We start from the raw sequence: 27152 nt of genomic DNA on the forward strand, positions 1-27152 counted from the left end.
ATGGATCAGCGTGGTTTGGCACAGCCTGGAATGGATCAGCGTGGTTTTGTACCACCTGGTGCAGGTCAGCCTGGCTTAGTCCAACCTGGAATGGATCTGAGTGGTTTGGTGCAACCTGGTGCAGGTCAGCCTGACTGGGTGCAGCCTGGAATGGATCAACGTGGTTTAGTCCAGCCTGGTGCAGGTCAGCCTGGTTTGGTCCAACCTGGAATGGATCAGCGTGGTTTGGTACAGCCTGGTGCAGGTCAGCCTGGTTTGGTCCAACCTGGAATGGATCAACGTGGTTTGGTCCAGCCTGGTGCAGGTCAGCCTGGTTTGGTCCAACCTGGAATGGATCAGCCTGGCTTGGCACAGCCTGGAATGGATCAACATGGTTCGGGCCAACATGGTGCAGCTCAACCTGGTTTGGTACAGCCTGGTGCAGGTCAGCCTGGTTTGGTCCAACCTGGAATGGATCAGCGTGGTTTGGGACAGCCTGGTGCAGGTCAGCCTGGTTTGGTCCAACCTGGAATGGATCAGCGTGGTTTGGTGCCGCCTGGTACTGGTCAGCCTGGCTTGGCACAGCCTGGAATGGATCAACATGGTTGGGGCCAACGTGGTGCAGCTCAACCTGGTTTGGTCCAACCTGGTGCAGGTCAGCCTGGTTTGGTGCAGCCTGGAATGGATCATCGTGGCTTGGGTCAACGTGTTGTAGCCCAGCCTGGTTTGGCCCAACCTGGTGCAGGTCAGCATGGTTTGGCCCAACCGAGAATGGACCAGCGTGGGTTGGTACAACCTGATGCAGGTCAGCCTGGTTTGTTTCAGCCTGGCATAGGTCAGTCTGCTTTTGTCCAACCTGGTGCAGATCAGCGTGGTTTGGGGCAAGTAGATCAGCGTGGTTTGATACAAGCTGGCACAGATCCACATGGCTTTTTTCAACCTGGTGCATATCCTCCTGGTTTGGTACAGCCTGGTGCATATCCGCCTGCGTTAGTACAGCCTGGTGCCTATCCACGTGGTTTGGTCCAACCTGGTGCCTATCCACAAGGTTTGGTGCAATCTAGTGCCTATCCACGTGGTTCGGTTCCACCTGGTGCCTGTCCTCGAGGTTTGGTCCAGCCTGGTACATATCCAGAAGGTTTCCTGCAGCCTAGTACTGATCAGCGTGGTTTGGTTCAACATGGAATAGATCAGCATGGCTTGAGGCAACCTGGTACAGAACGAGGCTTGATACCACCAGGCACAGAGCTTCGTGGCCTTCCAACATTCCACCCTGAGTTTCCAAAATTTTTCTCACATCCCTATCAGCATGGTGTAATACCTCCTGGCAGCTATCAACATGATCAGGTGTCACCACTCCTAGCCAATCAAGGTTTGGCATCACCAGGTATTGGCCAAGAGGGTTTATCAGAAACTTACCAGCAAGGTTTGTTACATCGTGGCACAGACCAGCATGGCCTAACACCATTAAGCACCCGTGTGGGATCTGTACAGCGAGATCGACAGCATTTGGTATCACCTGGCCCAGATCAGCAAGGCCAGGTACAAGCAGGTACAGACCAGCGTGACCGTGCATACTCTATCCCAGAATCTCGTGACCTATTGTATCCCGGCCCTCACGGCCCAGGCATTCTGGCGGTAGATCCATACGTCCAGAAAGGTTTGGATCCAAAACAAATATATGCCTCGGACCAACCTGGAATTTCTGTCTGGACTACTCCAAGCCAAGCAGCCGCCTTTGCCAGGAGCATGGACTCTCTTAACCATCTCTACCGAGTCTCATCAGAAAAGAGTGATTTCCAGAGCGAAAGACATGATTCACTGGATAAATTGGCTCCGAGCTTCCCCATGGCAGTGGAAACATTTCGTCTGATGGGCGAGCTCATTGGCCTCTATGTAGAGCTCAAGGAGAACATGAAAGAGCTGGATGAGGAGCAGGAGGGCCAGACCGACTTGGAGAAGATCCAGCACCTGCTCGGGCTCATGGGTGGGTTCCACTGGTGCGGAGGAGGGACCACTGTCTGTGTATTCAACATCCCCTGGCCTCATCTGGCGGCTGGGCTTCTTCCTGAGTCACTGCAAATAGCATGTCCCTTCTTAGCCTTTCTGGGCTCTACCATAGCCTTTGGGGTCCAAAAGATAGACTTAAACCAGTCGGAGCGAGGCGGTTCCAGTGCCCTGGCAGACTGTGTGGACAGCAGCTGAGGACGGTGGGCGGGGAGGGAAGATGCCGAAGAATTCAACTTCACCTTGGTCCATGCACAGCTGTGGGCCCAGAGAATAATTAAGATTTGAGAGATGGGTGGAAAGTGCGGGTCCGTAGTGCCAAAGCCCTTCGGGACAGTAAGCACTGGGTGGATTTTTTAGACGGTAGGGATACCCCTCTTTCCTTTCTTCCCATCCTCCCCCTTCCCCAGTCACCAGGACAAGCAGAAGCGAGGTGTCCTGCTGTTTGCTGGGGTAGCTTCCCCGTGGGGGCTGGGAATGGGGATTGGGGGCCTGCTGGAGATCTAACGCTTCTGACTAAGAAGGCCTCCACTTCCCACAGTCAAAAAGAGTCTACCCGCTGACCTGCAGGAACAGCTGAAGACCTTGAAGTCCTTGACCAAAGAAGTTTGGCAGGAAAAAGCAAAAGTAAGTAAGGGAGGGCCCGCCCACTTTGCCTTTGAGTGCCAGTCGTCTGATCACTTTCCATCTGTATTTTGATGGATCACAGGATCCTTGCAGGACATTATTATCTCATTGGATCTTTACAAACCCGTCAGGTAGGAAATGCACCTCAGGTATCATCATGTTCATTTCCTGATCTCAAACCTGATGCTCAAAGCCCTGAAGATCTGGCTGAGCCAACAAGGAGGCCATCCATGGTCCTTCCGTTACATGGGGGGCCATTTCCAACAGATCCCACTGGTACTGAGGCAGCCTTGGAGCCAAGTTTGTGGGACTGTCTGGGGCCGGTGGCCATGGAAGGGGTTGCTGGGTCTTTGTTCTCTTAAAGCCAGCTGTCCACGGGATGGACGGATGGACGGACAGGTGGATGGATGGATGGATGTCCAGAAGGGACACACTGACAGATGGTTTTTGTTAGAGGCTTAGATTAGGACGAGGACTCGGGAGAGGGGCTTGCTCGAGCTGCGGACACATATGCCGAAGGCAAAGAACTCAAGCCTACCTGACCTTCCTCTTCATTGGGTTTGTAGATGGACAGGATACAGAGAATCCTGGAGGGCACCGGGGAGCAAGAAATAGGAAAAGAAATGAAGAATGGCCAGCTGAGCTTGCAGCTGGGAATCCTCAGGTAAAATGCCCCTGCTGAGGGCAGCTTGTGTCCGGGCATCTCATCTCCCCAGCCGAGGAGGTGATGGCAGCCTTCGGTTCACTCACAGTCTGAACTGGCCCCCGTCTTTGACCCAGGTTGTGTCTGCCTTTCAGGGTGTCCGTTTGTAGTTCAAGTTGCTGGTGGAAGTTTCCGAGGTTCTCAAAACAGTTCAGCACCAGGGCTTGGGAGGAAAACAGCTACCAGTCTCTGTCCCCAGTTGGAGGCTGGAGGAGAACACTTACTTGCCAGAGCCCCCTGAGAGCCCTCTCTTTGTGGTGCCAGGTCGCACCCCCTAGAAACCTCTCAGGCCAGCACGGGGGTCCCCACTTCCCAGACAAGCAGCACCCGGGACTCCCTAGACAGAGCCTGCTGCAGGGAGGGCCCAAGAGCCGTGGTATGCATCTTCTTTCTGTCCCTGATGGGACTGGTGGGCCTGGGCCCTGGGGTGGGTGGCGGGGCCAGGCTGTCTCTTTCTGCACATCTCTCAGAGTTACCGTGGCTGACATTGAGAAGGAACTGGCCGAGCTGAGGGAGAGCCAAGAGCGGGGCAAGGTCAGCATGGAACATTCAGTCTCCGAAGCCTCCCTCTACCTGCAGGACCAGGTGAGACCAGAGCTCTTCTCAGAGTGAGCTATGGATGGTGGGACTACTAGACTCTTAGCTGACATACAATTTGCAAATAATTTTGCCCATCCTGTGGGTTGTCTTTCCACTCTCTTGTTAGTGTCTGCCTTTAAGATTTATTTATTTCAGAGAGAGAGAGAGCACAAGTGGGGGAAGGAGCAGAGGGAGAGGGACAAGCAGACTCTGTGCCAAGTGTGAAACCTGACGCGGGGCTCAATCCCACGACCCTGAGATCATGACCTGAGGTGAAATCAAGAATCGGACACTTAACTGACTGAGCCACCCAGGCACCCCGATAGTGTCTGCCTTTAAATCTTGAGTGATGCTTCGTCGTCAGTCATCCCAGAATGTTCCCACTGAAGAGCTTCTGGACCAGGAACAGCCCTCTTGCAGAGGATAGGATAGGAAAAGCCACTCGGCCAAGGGGACTCATGTCAGGAGCCCCCTCAGTGATAGAGGCCCCATTCTGGGCCACTCCCACGTTTGCCAGGACACTGGCATGTACCATTTCTTTCTTTTTTTTTTTTTTATTTGAGAGAGAGAGAGAAAGCACGAGCTGGGGGGAGGAGGAGTAGAGGGAGAGGGAGAAGAAGACTCGCTGCCGAGCAGGGAGCCCAACGTGGGACTTGATCCCAGGACCCTGAGATCACAACCTGAGCCAAAGGCAGATGCTCAACCAACTGAGCCACCCAGGCGTCCCTGGCATGTACCATTTCTTGACCCCAAGCCAATTGTCCAGTGTGGGGCTTGAGGAGCAGAAGATTTATGTGTCCACAGCTTCCGTCTAAGCTTAGCAACCTCCAGGGTTTCCGGGGGCCACACTCGGAGAGAAGCCACGCCCCGCTGGGCAGGCCCAGGCTCCCGCCACAGCCTCTTCGAGGCACTGGCCCCCACTCTCCCAGATCTCCCACCGTCTTAGCTTCCTACTTCAGAACACACTGCTGCTTTCCCATGCTGCTTCTCGTCCCGGAACATCCTTGTCACCCCCACTTACCCAGTGGGCTCCTACTGGTCCTTCACAACTCCACTAAAATGTCCATAGTTTGGGGAGGCACCTTCCTCTCTTCTAGGGAGAATTAATCCGTCCTTTTTATCCCACGGACCCTCTGACATGCTCTTACGGACTCTTCAGAAGAGTGTAGGCTCTTCCGGGTGCAGAGCAAGGGTCTCACGAACTCAGGCAGTAGGGCGCTTGGTTGAAAGTGCCTTGGTGTGCGGGGGCTGGAAAAGGCAGGAACTCCTGGGCCAGGGGGGCCGTCTGGCCGGGGCCACTCCTTCTCTGTCTTTCCGTGTCTGTTTCTGTGTGTCCCTGTGCCTCTGTGTCCCTGTCCTTATCCATTTCTCTCCAATACCTCCACATCTCCCTCCCACCGTGCTCCCAGCCCGCTCTCCCTTCTCTCACACATGGCCCACAGGGGCTGCCTAGGCCCCGCGCTGTCACACACTTCCAAGAGAGGGGGTTCGGTTGGTCCAGACCCTCTCTGAGCCCGGCCAGAGGTCCCACAGCTGTGGGACCAGCTGCCCGAGAACCGGGTGCCAACCCGGGCGGGACCAGTCATGTGGTAATGCACGGGGACTGTGGGACACAGAAGAGGACAAGAGAGCCAGTGCAAGGCATCTGCTTTTGCCCAGACCGAGAGAGGCCCCCGCAACAGAAGTAGCACCCATCCCACTGATTTCTTGTTACTGACATGCGGGGTGGGGACAGAGCCTGTGTGAGCCCACCCCTCCCGTCCCCAGGGCCCCAAGCTGCGACTGGGTGTCGTCAGGCTCCCCTAAGTGTTTGTGGACTAACGGACATCACCACTCGAGGGTTTAGCTAGAGGAGATGTGTCCTCACGCTGAATCAGTGAGCTGGCTGGAGAAAGGTCCAGAAGCCTCCATCCTGTAGGGGTTTTATTCAGCATCAAGGCTACACTCGCTGAGAACTCTGTTCACTATTTAACAGATGGGCACTGGGCGCCTCCTGCGTGCCCCACATTCTGTGAGGCACTGGGGGTGCAGCGACTGCCCGAATCACGCGGGCGCTGACAGCATGGACAGAACATGGCCATGCCTCGCTCACTGCCCTGCACCTGCCTTCTTGCCCGCACCCAGCTTGACAAGCTCAGGACGGTCATCGAGAGCATGCTGGCCTCGTCTTCCACGCTGCTGTCCATGAGCATGGCTCCTCACAAGACCCTGTCAACCCTGGAACCTGGCCAGATTGACCCTGAGGCCACCTGCCCCGCCTGCAGCCTGGACCTGAGCCATCAGGTCAGCATTCTGGTGCAGCGCTACGAGCAGCTCCAGGACATGGTCAACAATCTGGCAGCCTCCCGGCCTTCCAAGAAAGCCAAGCTCCAGAGCCAGGTGACTGCCACTGGCCCCCCTCCCGGCATGGCCACCCATGCCCCACAGTGGGGAGCCACAGGCCAGCGGCCCACAGAGTGGGGAGCGGCTGATAGAGCTTTAACTGGCCTAAGGGCCAGTTTTCCATAGTGGAGCCCTTAACTGACCCCACAGGAGTCCCTGGGCCTTTCACTAGGTCACAGCGAGGACAGCAGCCGAGCTGGCTCTGGGGACAAGAGACCTGGCTCCGTGGGGGTGGGACGGCACAGCTGGCTGAGGGGTGGAGCCGTGCACTCATGTGCCTCGGGGGACACCGGCAGAGCTTTAGGGTTCATTGACTCCCCTTCACACCAGTCTTCCAGGCCCCTTCTTGATTCCCCACCAAAGGGCAGGCTTGCCGGTGGGGACAGGGAGAGTCACAAGTCCCTGAGTCCTGCCTCTTGGATCCTGGAGTTCAGATCCAGCCCAGGGCAGGTGGGGAGACTGTAGCCCACATCCCAGCTCTCAGGAGCCACAGGGCAGCTCACCACTCTGGAGCCTCTACTGGTCACCCCCAGCGGCAGACCAGTTCCCCCAAGGCTAGACCATGGGGTGGTGGGGGACTGAGGCTCACATCCCGTTGGGTGGACACACAGAAAGAGCAGAGAGCCTCCCCACTATCGGGGGGAAATTGTGGAGAGCCAGAATGGGGTCCAAAGTTGGCCTACCTGCTGGGTGATTTTTTTTTTTTTTTTAATTTATTTGAGCGAGAGAGAGTGAGAGTACATGAGCAGGGGAGCAGCAGAGGGAGAGGGAGAAGCAGGGAGCCCGATGTGGGGCTCGATCCCAGGACCCCGAGATCATGACCCGAGCTGAAGGCAGACGCTTCACCGACTGAGCCACCCAGGCGCCTCTGGGTGATGTTTTAAGGGCTGATCAATCAGGCCAGCAATACTGCCCAGTGGCCCCAGGGAGCCTGCCTTTGTGCCACCTGCCACAGGATGAAGAGCTGCTGGGCCGTGTCCAGAGCGCCATCCTGCAGGTACAGGGCGACTGTGAGAAGCTCAATATCACCACCAGCAACCTCATCGAAGACCATCGGCAGAAGCAGAAGGCCATTGACGTGAGGGGCCCGCAGGGCTGCCAGGGCGGGGGCGAGGCCGTTCCCGTCCTGGCTCCTCATTCTCTGCTCCCTCGCCTCCCAGGTACTGTACCAGGGTCTAGAGAAGCTCGAGAAGGAAAAGGCCAACAGGGAACACCTGGAGATGGAGATGGACGTGGTAAGGGCCAGGCCCGGAAGAGCCACCTTGCGTCCCACAAGTTCTCAGCGGTCATTCTTCGAAAGGCCAGGAGTGAAGAGAAGCCCAGAGGGGGAGCTCAGCGTCCAGGCTTGACGCTTCAGGGCAGTGGGGCCCCTCCATGGCTCTCTCCCATGTGGGGGGCCCCCTCCTCTCTTTCCGGGCAGAAAGCCGATAAGAGCGCCCTGGCGGCCAAAGTGAGCCGTGCCCAGTTTGATGCCACCACGGAGCAGCTGAACCACATGATGCAGGAGCTGGTGGCTAAGATGAGCGGGCAGGAGCAGGACTGGCAGAAGATGCTGGACAAGATCCTGGTGGAGATGGACAGCAAGGTGAGGGCAGAGGGCAGCTCCCGTCTGGATGCTGCCGATGGCTCCCCCACCCCCGCCTGGCTTTCCCAGCGCTCACTGGTCACTGCCCCACCTGCCCCCCCCCCCGCAGCTGGACCGCCTGGAGCTGGACCCCGTGAAGCAGTTGCTGGAAGATCGCTGGAAGTCCTTGCGGCAGCAGCTCAAAGAGCGCTCTCCACTCTACCAGGCAGACGAGGCGGCGGCCATGCGGAGGTGGGGCACGGACGACAGCGGGGGCTGGGGGGGGGTCCCCAGATGAACAGCTCTGGGGGAATGGCTGATCCCACTGGACCATCCCACAGCTGCCGTGACAGAATTTGAGAGCTTGAAAAGCTCTTCCAGCTTAGGGCGGAGAAAGGGCGGGGAGAGAGGCTAAGGCTCTCTGGCACGGCCGTGCTCCGCGGGGCCGCCGTGCTGGGGACGGGCCCACAGTCCCCAGAGCTGAGCCTGCTCGTGGGGGGCTGGTCCACGGCAGGCTGGAATCCCAGGGTTTCCATTATTGGCCGCCAGAGGGCCCCCGAGGTTTACACAGGGCATCCATCAGGGGCCCTTTGAAAGCCTGCTGGCTTTGGGTTAGGACAGGTGGGTGCTGGATGGGCGCCCCAAAGCTGGCATGCCTAGGAGCTAGTGTGTTCCCAGGGAACTGGGACCAGATCTGCCTCTGTGGCTCGGGGCCTGCCACCCTGGTGAGCCGAGCTTCCGGCCCGCCTGGCCTGCAGAGGGGCCGTGGCCTTCTGTGTCCTCCGTCTCTCCCATTCCCGACCCTCTGGGCAGGGCACTCACCATCCGTGTGTATCCCACTCCTTACAGGCAGCTCTTGGCACATTTCCACTGCCTCTCTTGTGACCGTCCCTTGGAGACAGCTGTGACTGGACAGTGAGTGCCCACACCTGGCCAACCCCAGCTGGTGGCGGTCATGGGGGCGGGCCCAGGAGGGCTGCAGATCCTCCACTCCCTACCTGCCTCCAGCTCTTGTCCTTCCTCGTCTCCTCTCCCCCGGGTCCATTCCTGTGTGCCTGACCGCTTGCTAGCCCTCCGTCCTTCCCTCCGCCTCACCCTGGACCGGAAGCCTCCTCCGGCACGTAGACTGTGGAGTCCTGGATTTGGGAATGGGATTTCTCACTCCCCAACCCTCCTTTCTCTCTGTCCCTGCCCAGATTTATCCCTGTGACTCCTGTGGGCCCAGCCCTGCCTGGGCACCGTTCCCTCCGCCCCTACACTGTCTTTGAGCTGGAGCAGGTCCGGCGGCAGAGCCGCAAGTACGGGGCAGTGGGCTTCCCGGGCAGGGCTTCACAGGCCAGACGGGGGCAGAGGCTGGAGGGCGAGTGTGGGGGGCTCCTCCTCCTGGCTGGACAGTGGGGGGCACGGAGTGATTTCTGGGCCAGCCCCCCAGTTCTTCCCCGGGAGACCACTTAGTAATCCCCTGCCTTTGAGTCCCTACTGGGGGTCCCGGTGGGACATTGCCAAGGGTGCTGGCTGTCTGGGGTAGCTCCTCTTTTTTTTTTTTTTTTTTTTTTGGTGGGGAGAAGGTGGGGAAGTATTGCACACTCCCTCGGGCTCCTGCCCCCCTCCCCGCTGCATTTCCATCTCCCAAGGATGGGGGTTCGGCAGTAAGGATGGTTTGAAACTGCACTTTGGAACCCTCGGGGTTCCAGGGAGGCAAGGCTAAGTGTGCAGGGCTTCTCCCCATTTCAGCTTCTGCCCTGCCCCATCCGTGGTCCCTCGGAGTGCCATGGGAAGGGCTCCTGCCCACACAGGGTCCTGCTTTAAAAGGCGCAGATAAAGGGGTGGCGTGGGCCAGGGTCTGAGTGTGGGCTCAAGCTGGTGTGGCCCCCTTACCCCGCCGTCTGCCTGCGCCCCACAGCCTAAAGCTGGGCAGTACTGCCTTCCCTCGGGGCGAGTTGGCGCACATAGAGCGGAGCGTGGGGCGCCTGCGCACCATGCACTCCAAGATGCTGATGGACATTGAGAAGGTGCAGATCCACTTTGGAGGCTCGGTCAAGGCCAGCAGCCAGATGATCCGGGAGCTGCTGCAGGCACAGTGCCTGAGCTCCCCCTGCTACAAACGGTAGGACCACACAGACCGGGCCGCTGGCCGCGGGGCTCAGCTTCTGCGCACCCACAGCCCTGAGAATGTCTCATCCACCGCTGGGGAAAGCCCTGCCAAGGAGGGGTGGCGGGGCAGGGGGTAGAAAGAGGGTATTAGAGGTCTTCAGGGTGGCCCAGCAGTGGGGTTGCTCGGCTCACCCATTCCCTTGCTCCTGCCCTGGCTCCCGGAGACCCCCGACACAGCGGTCCCACCTCTGGCCGGCTGGCCCCCACCATAGGTGGGTCGCAGGTGACACCTCCTCCCGGTGACTCTGCCGTCCCCATCACAGGGTGCCGGACACCGCCGACTACACGTACTCGAGCGTACCCCGGCGCTGTGGGGGCAGCCACACCCTCACCTACCCCTACCGCCGCACCCGCCTGCAGCACCTGTCCCAGGGCCTGTACCCCCCCGAGGAGGTCCAGATCGCCATGAAGGTTGGGGGTGCTGCCTGGGAGTGAAGAGAGAGGGCCCTGACATGACCCCACGTTCTCAAGTCGTTCTGGAAAAACCACCTAAGTCACCAGAAGGGCGGATGACCAGCCCTCTGCCTGGAGGCTGTTTCTGAAAGCCTCTGGTTCTTAGGCTTTGTTGGGAAGAATGCCATCCTGGCCACCTGCCATCCTGGCCACCATCTAGCACTACCATCCCCACCATGGGCCCTCTCTTCACCCTGGCGCTGCCAGAGCCCTGGGGGAGGGTTCTGAGCACCGTTTGGTTCTGGGAGTCAGGAGAGGACGTCACTCGGTGCCCCCCAGCCCTCGTGGAGGAAGGACCGGGGGGCACGCTCTAGGTGCCACATGGTAATGGATGTCCCCCTCCACCCCCACAGCATGATGAGGTGGATATCTTGGGCCTGGATGGACATATTTACAAGGGACGGATGGATACAAGGCTGCCAGGCATCCTGACCAAAGACAGTGAGTGTCCCGGGGGCCCAGAGGCTCCTTGCTCGAGTCCCCGGGGGTCTGTCCAGTTCCTGGAAGGCCGTGGGGCCCCTGGATCCTGGGTGCCTTCTTCCTCCGCTACCTCCCTGATTGCAAATGTCCTGAAAGCCCCAGGTCAGCGTTTGCAGGTCGGAGGCAGCCGTCCACTCTCAGCCAATGAGCCGGGACGTCATGGCCGCATCTTTCTTGTCAGCCTTCCTCCTCGTGCTGCCTCACTGGCTTGCCTGCCTCAGCCTCTGTTCCCAGCACCACCGGGGCCGAGTTCTGCCCCTCCTTCAAAACTCAAAATGCCCCTCCTCAGCCCCCCACCACTTGGAGAATTTCCCACCCCCCTGATGCCCACCTCCAGCGAGCCAGACCGCACTGTTTATCACTCCCCACCTGCTCTTAGAGCACTGTGTGCACCTGTCTAGCCGCCTGCCCTCCTGAACTGTGAGCCCAGGTCAGAGCCCGCCCAGCAGCAGGCACAGGGCTCCTGGGTGTAGGTCCCCAGAGCATAACTGAGTGGGTGGGGGGGTGGATGGATGCACGGACATGGGAACGAATGGAGTGCTTAGAAGGCGCATTTCCATCAGTTCAGACGGGGAAGGACCCCGGCTGAGGCTGGCTGTGACCGGTGGCCCTGCAGCCCTCTCCCCATCCCACGGGTCCCCCCAGAGCTCTCATTCGGCGTCTCGGAACTGACACCCCCTTCGCTGTCCCCCGCCAGCCTCCATCTCCGGGATGACCAAGCACAAGGCCAAGCAGTCGCAGCCCCACGTGCACAGGCAGCAGTCCCTGAGCGACAACGGCCAGCTGCCCTCGCGGTCTCAGAGTGCTCGGATGCTGGCGGGCAACAGTCCAGGTAGCTTCCCTTCGGCTGGAGCAGCCTTCCAGGTGGCCTCCCCACTGCCCCAGGGCCTCTCCTGCTTGCCCCGCCGGCCCCCTTTCCTGTCCCTGATGGTCTGTGCCCTCATTTCCCCGAGAGAGGAAGTGCGTAGGAGCCGAGAGATGGGATGGGAGGGAGAAGAGAGAAAGTCCATCTTTACTGAGTTCCTGTTATGTGCCAGGGCTGTACTGTCCGATGTCCCAGAAGAGGGAACAGGGGCAGGGTTGCAGCCCAAGGCTCCGGCTCCAGACCCGAGTCCTGCCCCGGCTCACAGGGGCTCACTCTGCTGAAGCTGGTGCTCAGCTCTGGGCGGCAGCTGGTGGGCACCCCTCAGTCCGACCTTGTCTGGGGAGGAGCTTCTCCTCACCCCCAGGCCTGGAAGGCCCCCTGAGTCCCCATTCTCCCCTGAGGGGCTAAATTCTGCCTGAAAGTCTGGGTGCTAAGGGTCCCCCAGGGTCCAGCCACACTTGGGGACCAGAGAAGGACACAGGCCTGGAGCCACGAGGCCGGACCACCTTCAAGTGACTCTGAGCAAGTCTCCCCCCATCTCCAGACCTGTTTCCTCATCTGCCCATAAAGGGGTGCTGGATTGGTGCTACTCAGAGTCGGGGCGCCCGAGAAAGGTGATCTAACGAAAGGGGCTGACCTTCCTCCTATACAAAGTTACGTTCTCCCAACACTTTGCAGATGCCTGCAGGAGGTTCAAGGGCCGCCCCCCCTTCCCCCACCCCTGTTAAAGGCCCAGCCCTAGATGCCCTTTACCACCCATTCCAGTTCCAGCGCTCAGTGAGTGCCTGGAGGAAGCGGAAACAGAAGTGATAGCCCAGGTCGTGGCACCTCGCCTTTAGTTTAATCCTCACACCAACATTAAGAGGTGGGGACCACTGTGAGCATCACTTACAGCTGAGAAAATGGAGGCACAGAGAGGTTAAGGTACTTGCCCAAGGTCAGACAGCTAGGAAGCAGCGGGAGTGGGATTCAGACCTAAGCTGTCTGCCTCCGGAACCTATGCTGGTCACAACGTGTGGCAGGTGACTCAGTGGCGGACGGGCCGGGACAGACGACTCGGTGGCGGACAGAGTGCGGGGCTGTGACTGCGTTCTTGGGGGCACTTAGCTTCCTCCTTCTTGGCACTCCACTGTCTACTCCGAGAGCACCTAAAATGTTAGGGGAGCAGGAGAGGGAGAGAGGGCAGGCTTAGGAACAATTCCTGCATCTGTTGGTGTGAACAGTGCCTCAACAGCCCCTGCATTACTAGAGGAAACATCACTTAAGAGGCAGGCTCTCTTGGCCACCAACGGAGGGCTTGATTATTTTTAACTCCCAGAGATTAGCAAGGAGCTCTGCTCAGGAGCTCCCGTGCAGGCTTGCACTGCCCACCACAGCCCTGCGGGGCCCCCCTCCAGCATTCTGCCCGCCCCCCAACCGGCCTGCCCTTCGTGCAAGCTGGGGAGGGCCTGGCAGGCTGCGCCGGATGTGGGGAGTGGGACAGAGCCACCTCAGCCCCCATGTCTCACAGCTCCTCCTCGTCCGCGGAAAGACAGACCCTTGTCCTCCGAGGGGCACCTGGCCCAGCCCAACGCGGCCCACCCGCCCAGCCCCAGCGAGATGGAGATGCAGATGGACTTGCCTCCCGGGGAGGGGCTCGAAGAGCCCACCCGGGGACCGCGGTCCACCACTGCTCATTGACCAAAGTTATTAATAAATGTGTGGGAAGAAGCTTGGAGGCAGCGACGCTTCAATGGGCTTGTCTCAGGAAGATGGAGTGGAAGGGGAGGGACCCAGCCCGGGGTCCAGGTGGCCGGCCTTCAGTTATTGGACAGGTCGGACTTACAGCCTGAGAATGAGACCATGACCCGCCCCGCCAACAGATGAAGCTACCCTCCAAGGGTGCGGGGGCTTCAGGAGAAGCTGCAGAGGCCGGACCCCAGACCCGGGGGCTGGCGGGCCACAGCAGGACCCACTCTCACCCCTGTCAGCTCTCTCCTGACCTCAGCGGGACCCCGAGGCTGCTGCCTTCCCGTCTGGGGAGGCTGGGGCGTTCAGGAGAGGTTGGGGTTCGTGGTGTCCGTGCACCAGCCGTGCCGTGCAGTCAAGGTGAGGGTGGCAGCGCCCGGCTCCTGGCACCACGTCCCGGGGGAGCAGGGCCCCCGGGCACCTGGGAAGTTTTCGGCTTGCTGCCTCTGCAGCTTACCCTTGAGCAGCTGCTACAGAGGCAGAGGGGCTGCCTGGCCTAGGCTGGTTCCCTGCTCCGCTCACCCCTCCCCAGAAAGAGCAGAAGGGTGTCAGGAGGGGGTTTGCCAGGTGACTGCCATTTGCCCAGCAGCCTCCAGGCCTAGCCTTTGTCCTGCCCCAGCCCGCTGGGCTCCACTAGCCCCAAACAGGCACGAGGGTTCAATGCTACCCTGAGTCCTTTGTGCTAAGGGTCTTGGCAGGTTTGAGGGGACAGAGGAGCGAGGGGCGGGGACTGAGCTCAGCAGGTGCAGCAACTCTAAGGGACGAGCCCCCAGGTCCCACTGGAGCCCTGAGGACAAGGGAGAACTGCCCTCCCCCTGCGGCCTCTGAAGTCACAGAAGCAGCTTTCCTGTCTTCAGGTCTGTCCTCATGGGGGGCCCCCACCCCCAGTCCCCATCACCCCGACATGGGAAGGGGATGTCTCACATAAGAGGCCTGCTTTAAGGTGTGAGTGGATGGGGTGACAAATGACAAAAGGAAAGTGTGGCAGGAAACTGCCCAGAAAAGGGTTTCTCCCCAGTCCCGTGTGGGCAAAGGAGGGTGGGGTTGGCTGGGGGTGTCATGGGGTAGGGCAGGTGCTCCCTATGGGGTGTGGGGGGGCTTTCCCCTACTTTCCCCATGGGCTGAGACCCCATCCATCTTCATACAATGATCTAATGCTCTGGCTAGACAAGAGGAGGGGAGCAGCTTGAACCTGGGGGCCCGGGTCGGCAGGCCTCACACCAGGTACCCTTTCCTCTTGGAGCAGGGGGCAGGGCCCGCTCCAGCCCCTCTGCTCCCACTCGGGCTCCTATTTCTCACCTTGCCTGAGAGATGTCAGAAGGTTGCCAGCTCAGTGTCCCTGGCCTAGAATCCAAACTCACCAGCTTGGCAGGGAGGGGCAGAAGCAGGCCATCCCAGCCCTCCACACCCAGACCTCCCCCGCGCAGGCAAGGACACGGAGGGGAGGACATTCCCCAAGCAGCGCAGGCCAACCCCCATCCTCACACCTGGGCCAGGCCGCCCACCCTCCCCAGGCTGTGGTCCACGCGCCAACCCCCATCCTCGCACCTGGGCCAGGCCGCCCACCCTCCCCAGGCTGTGGTCCCAGCGTGGCCGCCCACATGCCCTGCAGGGACTTCCCCTTGCAGCCCCGGAAAGCACAGGTGGGCTGGCTGAGGGGTGAGGCCGGGAGGAGGCCCAGGGGTTTCCAACCAGGAAACAAAACTGAAAGGACTAACCCATCCTCAAAGTAAACCATCCCATGCAGAGGGGCTGAGGGCAGCTGTGGGCAGGTTCTGCTTGGCTCTGCAGGGGCCGCTGGGCGGGCAGGCTGGAGGAGGTGGCCTGGCCTACTACGCAGGGCCCTTCTCAGGTGTCACTCCCACTCTGGGTATGAACCTCCAGCCCCTGCAGCCCCAATCTACAGCACGGTCGATTACAGGGCTCTGGCCCCCCGAGGGAGAAAACAAGCCCCCCCAACACACACATGTTGAAGGGGTCTTGGGGGGCCGGGGGGGTGCAAGGTAGCATCCCTCCTCCCCAGCATGAGGCTGAAGAAATCCCAACCCTGGGGCCAGCCACCCACTCCTCCAGCCCCACCTCACCACCGGCACTGCCCGGTCATTTGAGCGAAGGCCCCACTGGGCCAGGAATCCCCAACACTGCTTCTGTTCCAATGGCTGGAGGCTGTGGGGAAGGTGGGAAGGGAAAGGAAGCCAGTCCCTTTGGGGACTCACCCTGTCTCTGTGGATCCCGGACAGCCCTGGTTGACCTCTGCGGGATGGCCGCTCAACATGCACTCAGGGCCAGGCTCCCCCAAGAGGCTGAAGATAGGAATAGAAGGGGTGGGCCCAGCGGGAAGATGCCTGGGGGGCCTGAGCTGGGGGTGGGGGTGGGGCCTGCCAGGGGCCACAAGTGGAGGAGTAGCTCCCCCCACCACAGACAAGGCTTTAGGGCCAAGTGCCAGCCTGTGGCAGGCCACACTGCAAGGGCCAAGAAGGGGAGAGGGTCACGGAAACCAGTCAGGCCCAGGCCCCACTCTCCCTCCCATACTCAACTGGACCCCAGCCGGTCCCATCAACCCCCTGGTCTGGACACCCCTTCTCCGAATATCCAGACCAGCCACATGGCACCAAAGCCCCACGCCCCCAATCACAGCACACCAGGAGCCCCACCCCCCCTTCCCAAGGAGAGCCTGGTTTCCTACCAAGGCAAATAAAGGCACCGCAAACTAGGGAAGTTAGAAAAGTCTCTTTTAAGTTTTTAAATTAAAATTTCACCCTGGTGAGATGATTGATCTGGGAAGTAAATCCAAGGCAAGCTCTCCACTCTGTCGGGTGGGACACACAGTGGGAGAGACAGGGTGGCCGAGGAGGATCAGGACCCCTGCTAGGCAGAGCCTGAGTCTCTGGCCCAAGCCAGCTCTTTAGTTCTGCACAAGCCCCGCACATCTGGCTGGCGACGGGTGACACCAGAAGAGACCCGGAGCTGCAGGGCCCCTGAGGAGCCAGCCGCGGAAGTCCGGTTAGGGAGAGCTCGGATGGCAAGGGGCCTCCACACCTTCGGCCGACGGGCGCTTCAGGGAGCCCCTGCTGTGGAACTCCTTGAGTGGATCCACGGTGGTCCTCGATTCCCGAAGGCGTGACCTCCAGGAGGCAGCTAGCAGACCCCTCATGACTGCAGGATCACCCCACCTGGCTTCCAAGCACCTGCCCTGGGACGAGGGGTGGAGGGAAGGGGTGCTGGCCCAAGGGGACGCTCTGGCCCTTCCCTGCCGACCCCAACACCTCGGTCAGCCAGCCCCATTCTCACATACATTAGTTATATTTATATTTTCATATATATTATAGTTATATATTAAAAAGAGAAAAAACTTGTCTGAAGAGAAACTCCTGAAGGACCCAAGTGGCTCAGGAAGTTTACTATCCCCCCCCAAACCCACAAAAATTATTTTATAAAATCTTCCAGTGCGATCTTCAGGAAACCCCCACCCGCCCCGGCTCCCCCCACCCCGGCCCTCCTGTGTCCCCACGACCCTGGACTGCCCCCCCGCCCCAGCTCCAGCCCAGCGCCCGGCAGCATCCAGTCTCATCTCTGGCCATCCATGGCAGCCATGGCTTTCTGCTGGGCGCCACCCTGCTGCGCTCCGGGGGGCCACGTGGGCTGTGGGTGGTGGAGGTGGTGGAAGCTGTGGGCCGTGGGGGAGGAGGGCGGGATCCAGGCGGCCTGGTGGCTGGGTGGGGACGAGGCCCAGAAGGGGCTGAAGCTTGCAGGGGGGGAGCAGGCCACGGCCGTCATGGGACTATTGCTGCCCTGCAAGCCCTCGGAGGCACGAAGCTTGGAGAACATGGCCAGTGCGTCAGGGAAGTTGGGCGGCGTGGCAGGTGTGTTGCTTGGGGTGCACATCTGCTGGGAGAGAACACAGGTGTCGGGAAGGTTATGGGCACACGCCACCCAACTCTGAGCCATGCCCAGTGGACCCCCAACAGAGCCTATGGCGGGGCTCACCCAGGCCGGCCCCTCCTCCATTCCCATTTTCCAGTCCACGGGCGGCTTCCACAGAACAGAAGCACCCTTCTCGCCCTGAGCCAATACAAACAATAAAGACAAACCCCGACAATTTTTACCAAAACCAAAGAGCGTTTCCTGAATGCCGGGCAGGGACGCCCCCGAGGAGTGTCCGCAGCAAAGGGTTAATTCCAGCCAGAAGCCAGGCCGCCCGATTCAAGTGAGGACAAGAGAGCAGCCCAGGACGCCAGCGCTTAGCGCCTCAGCCTGGGTAAGAAACCAGCTGGCGCCCTCAATAATCCGCCCTCAGATGTTCTGAGGTTGTTGGTCAAAGGAAGGCAGCCAGACCCAGGGTCTCCCTCCGCTGCTCAGGGCGGAGAACAGAAGCCGCACCTTCCCAGCGTCTGGCCTCACTCCACACTCTCAGCACCAGCGGGCAGACCTGGGAGGCTCTGTCTCATGATCTCAGTTGTCACAATGCCCGGGCACAGATGAGGAAACTGAGGCCCGGAGCTCAAGTCAACGGACCGAAACACACCCGCTGCAGGCTACAGGCTGCGAAAGATGGGATTCCTGGGCTCGGATTCCCAGGGCGGTGAGGGGGCCTCCGAGGCCCCAGCCCTTCAATCTCTAGCCAACCCTGCCTCGTCTGTGCTTCACGCCTGGGCTCCCCGAGGACAAAAACCAGGGATTTGGGTTTCTGTGTCCCCAGCATCTCCTCCATGAGGCGTTGGCGGGATGCTGGCAGAGTCTCAGCCTGTTCAGTCCCCTCAGCCCTCCTCCTGGGGGTACTTACAAACACCCCAACATCTGCTGTTTTCTGCCACTACCCTGGGAGGGAAACTCCCCAAACCCTCCAGTATCCCCCACCCTTTCTGATCAGGGACCCCAGCTGGGAAGGGCAAGGACTGAGGTAGGGGGCTGTACTGTGACTGGCGTCCCCCCCCCCCCCCCCCCCCGGCCAGCAGCATGGTGGGGCCGGGGGGGTGCCACTCAGAAGTCTCTCCCAGGACCCTGGGGAAGAGGCAGCAGAGAGCAAGGCCTACACAAAGCCCGTTCTGACCTCACAGCAGCTTCTCCCTTTCCCAGGAAGCCAGGGAGTCCTTCTTTGAATTTCTCCTAATTTTAGCAACACCAGCCCCTCCCCCAGGCACGGGGCTGGGGGAGCAAGATTCTAGGGCTCTTCACCTCGCAGAGGGAGCTTTTCACAGCTCTGCAGTTAAATCCCAGCCAGAAATGGGGAGGGAGGCGCATCTGTCCTGTTAACTGGGCCAGCACCCTATCAGCAGCCAGGGAGCTCCAACCATTGTCTTCCTCAGGGGCGGCCACGGGAGACCCAGCAGGCCTGGCCCCACCCAGACCACTTCCCTCCTCCCTCCACTATTCCCCGCCCCCCACCCCAGGGCTGACTTCTCGGCAGCAGGAAACAATGAATGGGGGGTTGGGGGGAGAGGCCAATTGCATCACAGCATCGTGACTTCCCCAGTTGACCAAGCCAGTGAAGCCGCGCTCAAGAACCACCCTGCCGCAGAGAACGGCCTGGCTCGCCTGGACCAGGGGCCTCCTGTGCCCACCTGGCTGTGTGAGCTCAGGCAAGTTCCTTAACCTCTCCGAGGTTCGCCCTACTTCGGTAAAAGCAGGGGTTTGGACCAGATGTTTGCAAAGCCCCTCCAGCTCTTTGCTTCTAACAACTATGGACGGAGCCCACTGCACCCTGCTTCCAATCTAGTGCCTCACTCCTCAGTGCCCCTCAATTCAACCCGGAGCCCCCCCTGCCTGGGGGTGCCCTGGGGTCACTTCTGGAATTGCTATTATGCCATCACTGTTGTCTTGCTTTTATTTAACTTTTTCCTTTGTCTCTCTCAAAAAATTACAGACTCCCTGAGGGCAGGAATGGCATTCTCCACTGTGCTGATGAAGTACTCAATACGCGCTGTATTGCTGTATTGATGGATACACCGATTATAATGTCTGTTACGAAAACGGCCTTGAGGGAAGCTTTAAGAGATTATAATCCCTGGGCGCCTGGCTGGCTCAGTTGGAAGAGCATGCGACTCTTGATCTTGGGGTCGTGAGTTCCAAACCCCGTGTGGGGTATAGAGACTACTTAAACAAATTAAAAAAAAAAAAAAAGATTATAACCCCTTGGGATTTGCAGAGAAAGAACAACGAGGTCTAAAGGGGCCGGTAGTCCCCGCTCTCCCGGGTCAGCCTCCCTCTTCACAGCATCGCAGAATGGCTGTGCTGGAAGCCCCTGGGCTTTTTCGAATGGCCACAAGCTGGTGGAGCAAACCTCAAGGCTCTTTTGAGAGATAGGAGGCAGGGTGCTCCCAGGCTCTGCTGCAAGGTGGGAGCCAGAGCTTTCCCATGGTCAAGTGCAGGGGAGGGTCTCCTGGAGATGACCCCTCTTGGTTTACAAGGAACCTGGCCTTAGCTGCCACAGCCCTGCAGCTCCCCCAATTCTCCCACTGGGTTCCAATACGTTTTTTGTCTTTTGATTTATACACAGCATGAGCCATTCCAAGCGGAAAGCCGGTTAAAAGGTCAAGATAGACCCTTCTACTTGTCAAAGGACAACTAGATGAAAACAAGCAACTAGATGAAAACAGGGCACCAAGGACAAGACACAGCAGAGGAACCATCTCAGCTCCTCCAGGAAAGGCAGCAGCTCTGAGAAGGGAGCCACGGGTAAGGACACCAAGTGTTAAAAATGCCAAAAATGCACTCTGAAAGCCACAACAGATCTCCTGGGGAATAATGTTTTACAATCCCCATGGCGGAGCCCAGTCCCTCCTCCCCCAGCAGAGCTAATAGGTAACTAGGGGGGTGGGGTGGGGAGGGGAGGGGAAGGCATTCAAGCTTCTGAAGTGAAAGCGATGTCCTGTGCCCCCGGAAAGCAGAACACCCCACTGGCCAGGAGGGCAAAGGCTCAGGCCGAGGGGGCCAGCTTGGGAAAGAGAAGAAAGCAAATCCAGACCTGAACCGCTCTGTTTCCTGTACTTTCCGTGTCTTTACATACTGAAATTAAATGCAAATTCTTGTCCTTATCTTGTCAAAATCCCTCCATCCTCCACACTCAGGGCATGTCCCTTTTCCAACAACAGGAAGGAGAGAACATACCTCTCTGGGGAGAGCCTCGCTCCCTGAGCCAGGGTGGATTTATCCCTTTCCTGTTCCCTGCAGAGCTGGCTTGTTTGGATGCGGGGCTACCACTCCGACAGCAAGTCGGGGCTCCCGGTAAACACAGACACCCCAGCTTCCGGCGCCCTCAGGCCCTTCACTCGGGCTCCCCGCTCCCCCAGACTGAGTAGTTATTATCCGAGCCCCCTCCCCACGCCCCGCCACCCGCTACTGCCCGGCCACCCGCCCTCCTGCCCGCTCGCCCCGGCGAGCGCGCCCGGCCCAGGCCTGAGGTCGAGGGTACGGCAGCCCGGGAGGCCGGGCCACGAAGTCGGGCGAGCCGGCGGCCCCGGGAGCCGCTCTTTCCTGGAAGACATTTTGGCTCTTTGTTTACATCGCGGCGCGGCGCTTCCCGGCAACATGGCTGTCACCGCCGGCGGCTGACAGCGGCCCCCCGGCCTCCGGTGGGCTGCGGGCCGGGGAGGACGCCCCAGCTCCCCGCCCGCCGGCGCCCGGACCCACTTACCATCTGGTGGTGGTGGTGGCTGTTGGGAATGTTGGTTTCTTGGAAAAACGTGCTCAGGGCGGTCTGCGGACAAACACAGCGGCAGGGCGGCGGTTAGCGGGGCCCGGGCCGGGCCGGGAAGCCCCCCACCCCCAACCACCGCCCGGCCGGCGCGGCCCCGCGAGCGGGGCTGCTCCGCGGTGTCCCCTCGGACGGCCCGGCCCGGCCCGCGGCGCGCCAGGGGGCGTCCCCGGGCCGCGCGCCGGTGTGTGTGTGTGTGTGTGAGCGGGTGCCGCCGGCAGGGCCCTCCGCGCCGCCCCCGGCCCGCGCCCGCGCCCCACGCGAGACCGCGCGGCCGCCGATCGCCTGGCCGGGCGGGCGACATAAATAGAGCTCCCCGTCCCCGGCGGCGCGCCGCCGGCCGCCCCGCGCCTCCCGCGCCTCCCGCACCCCCCCCCGGGCCTCAGCCCGCGCGCACCTCGAACTGCCAGTGGGCCGCCTGCAGCAGCTGCTTCGCCTGGTCGGCCGCGCAGCCCGCGGCCAGCACGAACTGGTTGATCATGACCTGGTGCCGCAGCTCGTCCATGTTCACCGACATGGCTCCGGCCGCCGCGCGATCCCGGCTCGGCGGCCGCGGGAGGCCGGCCGCCCTCGGCTCGCGCTCGCCGCCGCCCGCCCGCGGCCTCCGGACCCTCGCCGCACGCCGCCCGCCGCCCGCCCGGCGAGTGTCCCGGTCCGGCTCCCGCGGCCGCCGACACCACAAACAACGGCGCGGGGCGGGGCCGGTGCCCAACGTTCGGGGGCCGCGAGTCGCCGCCGCTGATTGGCCCGCGCCGCTCGGCCTGCGCCCGACTCTGGTGCGGACGTTCGATTCGAATCCTGCGGCCTGCGGCCCGCACTGTTTCTCTTTTCGCCCGGTCGCGCCCATTGGCGGAGGTCGGCGCCGTGGGGCTGCCCGGCATTGGTCGGCCGCTGTGTTTTGGCCCGTCCGGGCTCCTGGTTGGCCACGGCCGGGAGTTTGGGGCGGAGCCGCGCGCGCTGATTGGCCTCCCGTGGGCCCGTTTGAACTCAACTTGAAAACCTTGAGTGTCTGCTGATTGGCCGAGGGCCCTGTGTTTGCTGTTGTAGGCTTGGGGGTGGTGCGGCCAAGTTCATTCATTACTTCATTGAAACTGAACATGCTCAGCTGGAAAAGCAAGACAGAGTGGCTTTGACTCATTTCCTCTGAAAGATGTGGTCATCTCGAGACACAGAATGATCAAAATAGAAAACAGACAGAGGCTTTGCAGTTGCTCAAGTCCCCAAATTGTTTATTTTTTTAAGACTTTCAAGCAGCTCTACTTTTTTTTTTTTTTTAGCCTTTTATTGAAATACAAGGTACCCGCTTTCTGCCTCCTTTCAGTCACTATCCTCCCCAAAGGCCGAACAGTCTCTTCCTGGTTTTTAGACCAAAAACTTTGCTCTCTGAAGATGTAAACCAATGTTAACATACACTAAGCATAGTTGCAAAAGGGAAAAGTTAGTGACTTTTTCAGTCATTAATATCCCAAGCCGGGAAGTTTTCTTTTTCTTAAATCGGTTGACCTAGCTGAAGTTTTAATTTCTACCATCTTTCTAAAAATAGTGTTTCTAGGGGCGCCTGGGTGGCTCAGTTGGTTAAGGATCTGCTTCAGCTCGGGTGATCCCCGGGTGCTGGAATGGAGCCCCTTGTCCAGCTCCCTGCTCAGCGAGGAGTCTGCTTCTCCCTCTGCCCCTCCCCACCTTGCTCTCTCTTCAAATAAATAAATAAAATCTTTAAAAAAAAAACAACAGTATTTCTCTCAACCCTAGCTATTTATTTTTTTTTTTTAAGATTTTATTTATTTATTTGACAGAGAGAGAGATAGTGAGAGCAGGAGCACAAGCAGGGGGAGTGGGAGAGGGAGAAGCAGGCTTCCCGCCGAGCAGGGAGCCCGATGCGGGGCTCGATCCCGGGATCCTGGGATCATGACCTGAGCCGAAGGCAGACGCCTAACCATCTGAGCCACCCAGGTGCCCCCAACCCTAGCCATTTAAAAACAAGATTTGTTTATGTGTGCTGAGCTTCCATCTTCTGGATAAGGATGTGATCCTTCAGGGGTGCCTGTCTGGCTCAGTAGGAAGAGCATGTGACTCTTGATGTTGGGATTGTGAGTTCGAGCCCCACCTTGGGTGTAGAGATTACTTAAAAATAAAATCTTAAAAACAACAAAAAAAAGGGGTTTGACCTTCAGGGCTGTGTCTGGAATTGTAGGCGTGGGGTAAGAACTAGGAGTTGAAGCAGATGGAGGAAGGGGCAGAGAGGTTACAAAAGTAAATATTGCTAGGGATTCACTGTTAGAATTTCTGTTTCTGAAAAACTTAGCAAGTTTTGGATCTGAAATACCAATCCCATGGTATATTGAAATTAGTTAAGGGTCTGCAGAATAGGAGGCTAGAAGAAAGCAAGCCATAGTTCTATTTTGACTTTGCCTAAAGTGAATGTAAGTCTCTGAGAAAACTTGACCATATAAAAAATAAAATATAAATAAGAGAAAAAATTACACCTGATGTTTATGTACTGATGAAAAACAGCCTTGGGCATTATAATGAGCTTGTCCCATTTAGTTAGTCTTTTTGTTTGTGTGCTTGCTTGTTTGCTTGCTTATTTTGAAGGGGAAGGAGTCAGCTTTTTGACTGCTTCTTTTGCCATAATGAAGCGCACACGGGCTGAGCCCCAGAGTGTGGCTGGAGAGTCAAGTACAGCTTGCAGCCCTTCCCTTCCAGTAATTGCAAGGTGAAAACAAAAGTGAGCAGCCAGCAGCTTGTATTGCAGGGAGCTCAGGCCATAAGCAGCCCCAGAACAAGGAAGTACCGACATTGTGGGGTTCCAGTTTTCACAAGTACATACAGATGGCAAGCATGCCACGACCGTGAGTGGTAGGATTTACCCGGGCAGAGGCATTTCAGCCTGCAGGATCCCTTGGGTCTTAATTAAGAAGTTCTCCAGGAAAACCAGCATCCTGAAAACACCAGAATTGCCACCCCACCCCCTCCACACCCCCAGAAGAGGGAGAGCAACAGAGCTCTGTCTCTGATCTTGGCTGTGAGAGGTGGGAATGCTCAGTCAATACTTTGGCTTCTGAGAATCTGGTTGGAGATGAATTCGGGTATGGCTTCCCCTTCTCAGGCTGGTTAACACAGGAGTGTCCCTGTCCTGGGAGCGCAGGGAGAATGAATGAGGTCATGTTTGTAGAGGGCTTTGAGCTGCTGGGATGAAAGCAACTCTCCAAGTGCGAGGTATTATTAACCGAAGGTATCATTATTTTAATCTGAGAGGACAATGTGCGGCAGGTAAAACAGAGCAATAAAAACCTGCCCATTAATAACAAGTCAAACAGTGGTAGCCTCAGAAGGAAGAAAATCCTCGTTCCATCAATGGTCTGAGCTATAGAGGGAGCCGAGACCTGGAAGAGAGACGGTCACAGCCGATATTTCCTGGGGCGGCTCCCAAGGATGTTGTAAATGTAAGTCGGGGAGTGGGTGCTGAGACAGGCAGCAATGGCCAGACCACAACAAACCACCACCACCTACCGAGCACGTCCTGTGAGCCAGGCACCTTTCTAAGAGTTTAATGTCAGTGAACTCATTTCAATCGTCACAAGAATCCAGAGTCCCATTGCACAGCCAGGCAGGTAAGGCACACAGGAGGGGAGGAGCCTCCCCAAGGTCACAGTAGTAAGGGGTGGAGTGAGGCACGGCGTGGGGTCTAGTTCCAGAACCTCATGGTTACCCCTTACGGCTCGCCCCCTTCCTTCGTGCTGGAGAGGTTGCCTTTTCCACACAAGGGCTGTCAAGGGCACTGGGATTTCCACTGGGGATACTTGGACATGAGTGAGCCCCCGATGGGGAAAAGGGGACACCAGCTGTCTTTGTATCTTCGTATTTCTTGTTTCCCTATTGCTCCTTCAAGTTGCCAGAACAAAGGGACAGGTGGCCAGGAGAAGCAGAAAGAGTTGGGGGAAGGCGAGGGAGGGTGCGAAGGATGCCCGCTCCAGGATGAGAAGGCAGCACGAAGGCCGGCAGCACTGAGGCCCCCCTGGGCAGCTGGCTGAGGCTGGACGGTCCGGCCCGGGAAGCGGGGGCTCAGGTGCTGACCGGTGGGATGGCCCCCTTCCCCTGTCTTGGACTTCCAGTGCTGCTCCTAGCTTTTGTTTGCTTCCCGCAACCTAGGTTGTGCTACTACTTTTCAGTGAAAATTGATGCTATTTCTACTATAGATAGTGGGTTAGGTAGACCTTGCCGCTTCGAAGCATTCGTTTTTTTTCCCTAGTCTTTCTCCTTAAAGAGGATGGGGGCTAGTGCAGGAGTGCTCCCTCCACTCCAGGCAAATCCCAGTTCTCCTCTGTGATAATTGAGATTTATGTCTATTGAGAATGTACTATGAACCCAGCTCTGTGCTAAATCCTTTGTTTGAATTACCTTATTTAATAAGGTAATTACCTTATTTAACAGCCCAGTGAGGTGGGGACTGTGCCTATCCCCAGTTAGCAGGTGAGAAAAGCAGGGTCAGAGGGGCGCCTGGGTGGCTCAGTCAGTTAAGCGGCTGCCTTTGGCTCAGGTCATGATCCCAGGGTCCTGGGATCGAGCCCCGCATCGGGCTCCCTGCACGGTGGGAAGCCTGCTTCTCCCTCTCCTACTCCCCCTGCTTGTGTTCCCTCTCTCGCTGTCTTTCTCTCTGTCAAATAAATAAATAAAATCTTAAAAAAAAAAGCAGGGTCGGAGAGGTTAAGTGACTTGCTCAAGGTCACTCAGCTAGCTCCGGGTGGAACTGAGCTCTGAACTCAGCATGTGTGTTTGCCCCCAAAGCTGGTGCTCTTAAATATCATAATCTACTTTCTATCCCTGCCTAGCTCCTGGCATCCACCTTATCTCCTCCCTTGGTGTTACTAGAAAGATAGAAAAGGGGACGCCTGGGTGGCTCAGTGGGTTAGGCGTCTGCCTTCGGCTCGGGTCATGATCCCAGGGTCCTGGGATCGAGTCCCGCATCAGGCTCCCTGCTCCGCGGGGAGCCTGCTTCTCCCTCTGCTTCTGTCTCTCTCTCTCTCTCTGTCTCTCATGAATAAATAAATAAAATCTTAAAAAAAAAAAAAAAGAAAGATAGAAAAGTGTGTCTGGGTTGTTGGAAGTAGCAGGAAGGTCAAAGCCATTCCGCAAGTGATGAGTTCATGCTGGTTTACACCAGATTACATTTTCACCAAATGTCACATGTCCCCCAAAGGACAAAGGCCATACCACTCCCAACATAGTAAATGGCATTTCCTAAAAGCAGCACTGGGGGCCTGCACTCTGTCCTGCGCCAGCCAGCTGGGTGATAAGGTGGCCCCACCTCCCATTGCCAGGTGTGTCTCACGGTAGGTGAGTCTCTGACAACCTTTCGAAGGGACACCGGAGGTGGGGTCTTTGCCAAAGGGGAGAGAAAGGCAGGGTAGAGAGACAACTTTCTAAGGAAAGTTCTCCTTCTCAGGGGCCTTCGTTGTCCGCTTGGACTCAGGCTCCCAGCCACTTCCTCTCGAGGGTCTAGGAATTGACTGGCGTGGAGCTGGGCCTCTGTAGCCTCACCCTTGCATTCAAAAACATGGGAGACCCATTGCTGTGGCAGCTGCTGAGTTCAAGTTTTGAGGCAGCCTCCTTACCTGACCCCCCCTTTTCCTTTTTTTTTTTGAGAAATACATCACACACCAAGAGTTCGTATATAACCTCTGCGCGGTTTGAGGAATAATGAACAATCACCCACGTACCAACACAGAACCTAAGATGTCCAAGACTAGTACCTTTGAAAACTCTCACGTGAGCCTCCCCAAAAGCATACCTTCCTTTCCTCCCCAGACCTTAATCCTCAAATTTGCATTAATCATTCCCTTGCTTTTCTTTGTCCTTTACTCCTGTAGGTATGTATCTCCAAACAATGCACTATGGGTGTGACAGATTGATTCTTTTGCATACGTGGTTCACCCCTTCT

At 58.3% G+C, this 27152-nt stretch overlaps 2 protein-coding genes across 3 annotated transcripts in view; one reads left to right on the top strand and one right to left on the bottom strand.

Annotated features, from left to right (window-relative positions):
- Positions 1–12425, top strand: part of QRICH2 (glutamine rich 2) — a 32081-nt gene extending 19656 nt beyond the window's left edge. Inside the window, exons 6-20 of the mRNA XM_035025961.1 lie at positions 65–1966; positions 2528–2613; positions 3180–3277; positions 3787–3901; positions 6020–6274; positions 7233–7355; positions 7438–7512; positions 7698–7862; positions 7972–8093; positions 8691–8756; positions 9038–9139; positions 9745–9948; positions 10259–10406; positions 10802–10889; positions 11626–12425. Coding sequence (XP_034881852.1) covers positions 65–1966; positions 2528–2613; positions 3180–3277; positions 3787–3901; positions 6020–6274; positions 7233–7355; positions 7438–7512; positions 7698–7862; positions 7972–8093; positions 8691–8756; positions 9038–9139; positions 9745–9948; positions 10259–10406; positions 10802–10889; positions 11626–12074 — 3998 coding nt within the window. The 3' untranslated portion in view covers positions 12075–12425. The remainder of the gene's footprint in view (positions 1–64; positions 1967–2527; positions 2614–3179; positions 3278–3786; positions 3902–6019; positions 6275–7232; positions 7356–7437; positions 7513–7697; positions 7863–7971; positions 8094–8690; positions 8757–9037; positions 9140–9744; positions 9949–10258; positions 10407–10801; positions 10890–11625) is intronic.
- A 3807-nt stretch (positions 12426–16232) lies between these two features.
- Positions 16233–22007, bottom strand: UBALD2 (UBA like domain containing 2). 2 transcript variants are annotated; one of them, XM_035025959.1, is made up of 3 exons: positions 21612–22007; positions 21155–21217; positions 16233–17409 (listed from the first exon to the last, which is right to left on the bottom strand). In XM_035025959.1, the coding sequence occupies exons 1-3, from the start codon at positions 21729–21731 to the stop codon at positions 17089–17091; spliced, it is 504 nt and encodes a 167-aa protein (XP_034881850.1). In that variant the 5' UTR covers positions 21732–22007; the 3' UTR covers positions 16233–17088. The 2 variants fall into 2 exon arrangements, with proteins under 2 accessions (XP_034881850.1, XP_034881851.1); XM_035025960.1 differs by having other exon boundaries at positions 16233–17406; positions 21612–22002.
- Between the last annotated feature and the right edge of the window lie 5145 nt (positions 22008–27152).

This window comes from Mirounga leonina, unplaced genomic scaffold (assembly GCF_011800145.1).
Source record: "Mirounga leonina isolate KUSES-001 unplaced genomic scaffold, KU_Mleo_1.0 Mir_197, whole genome shotgun sequence".
Classification (NCBI taxonomy): Eukaryota; Metazoa; Chordata; class Mammalia; order Carnivora; family Phocidae; genus Mirounga; species Mirounga leonina.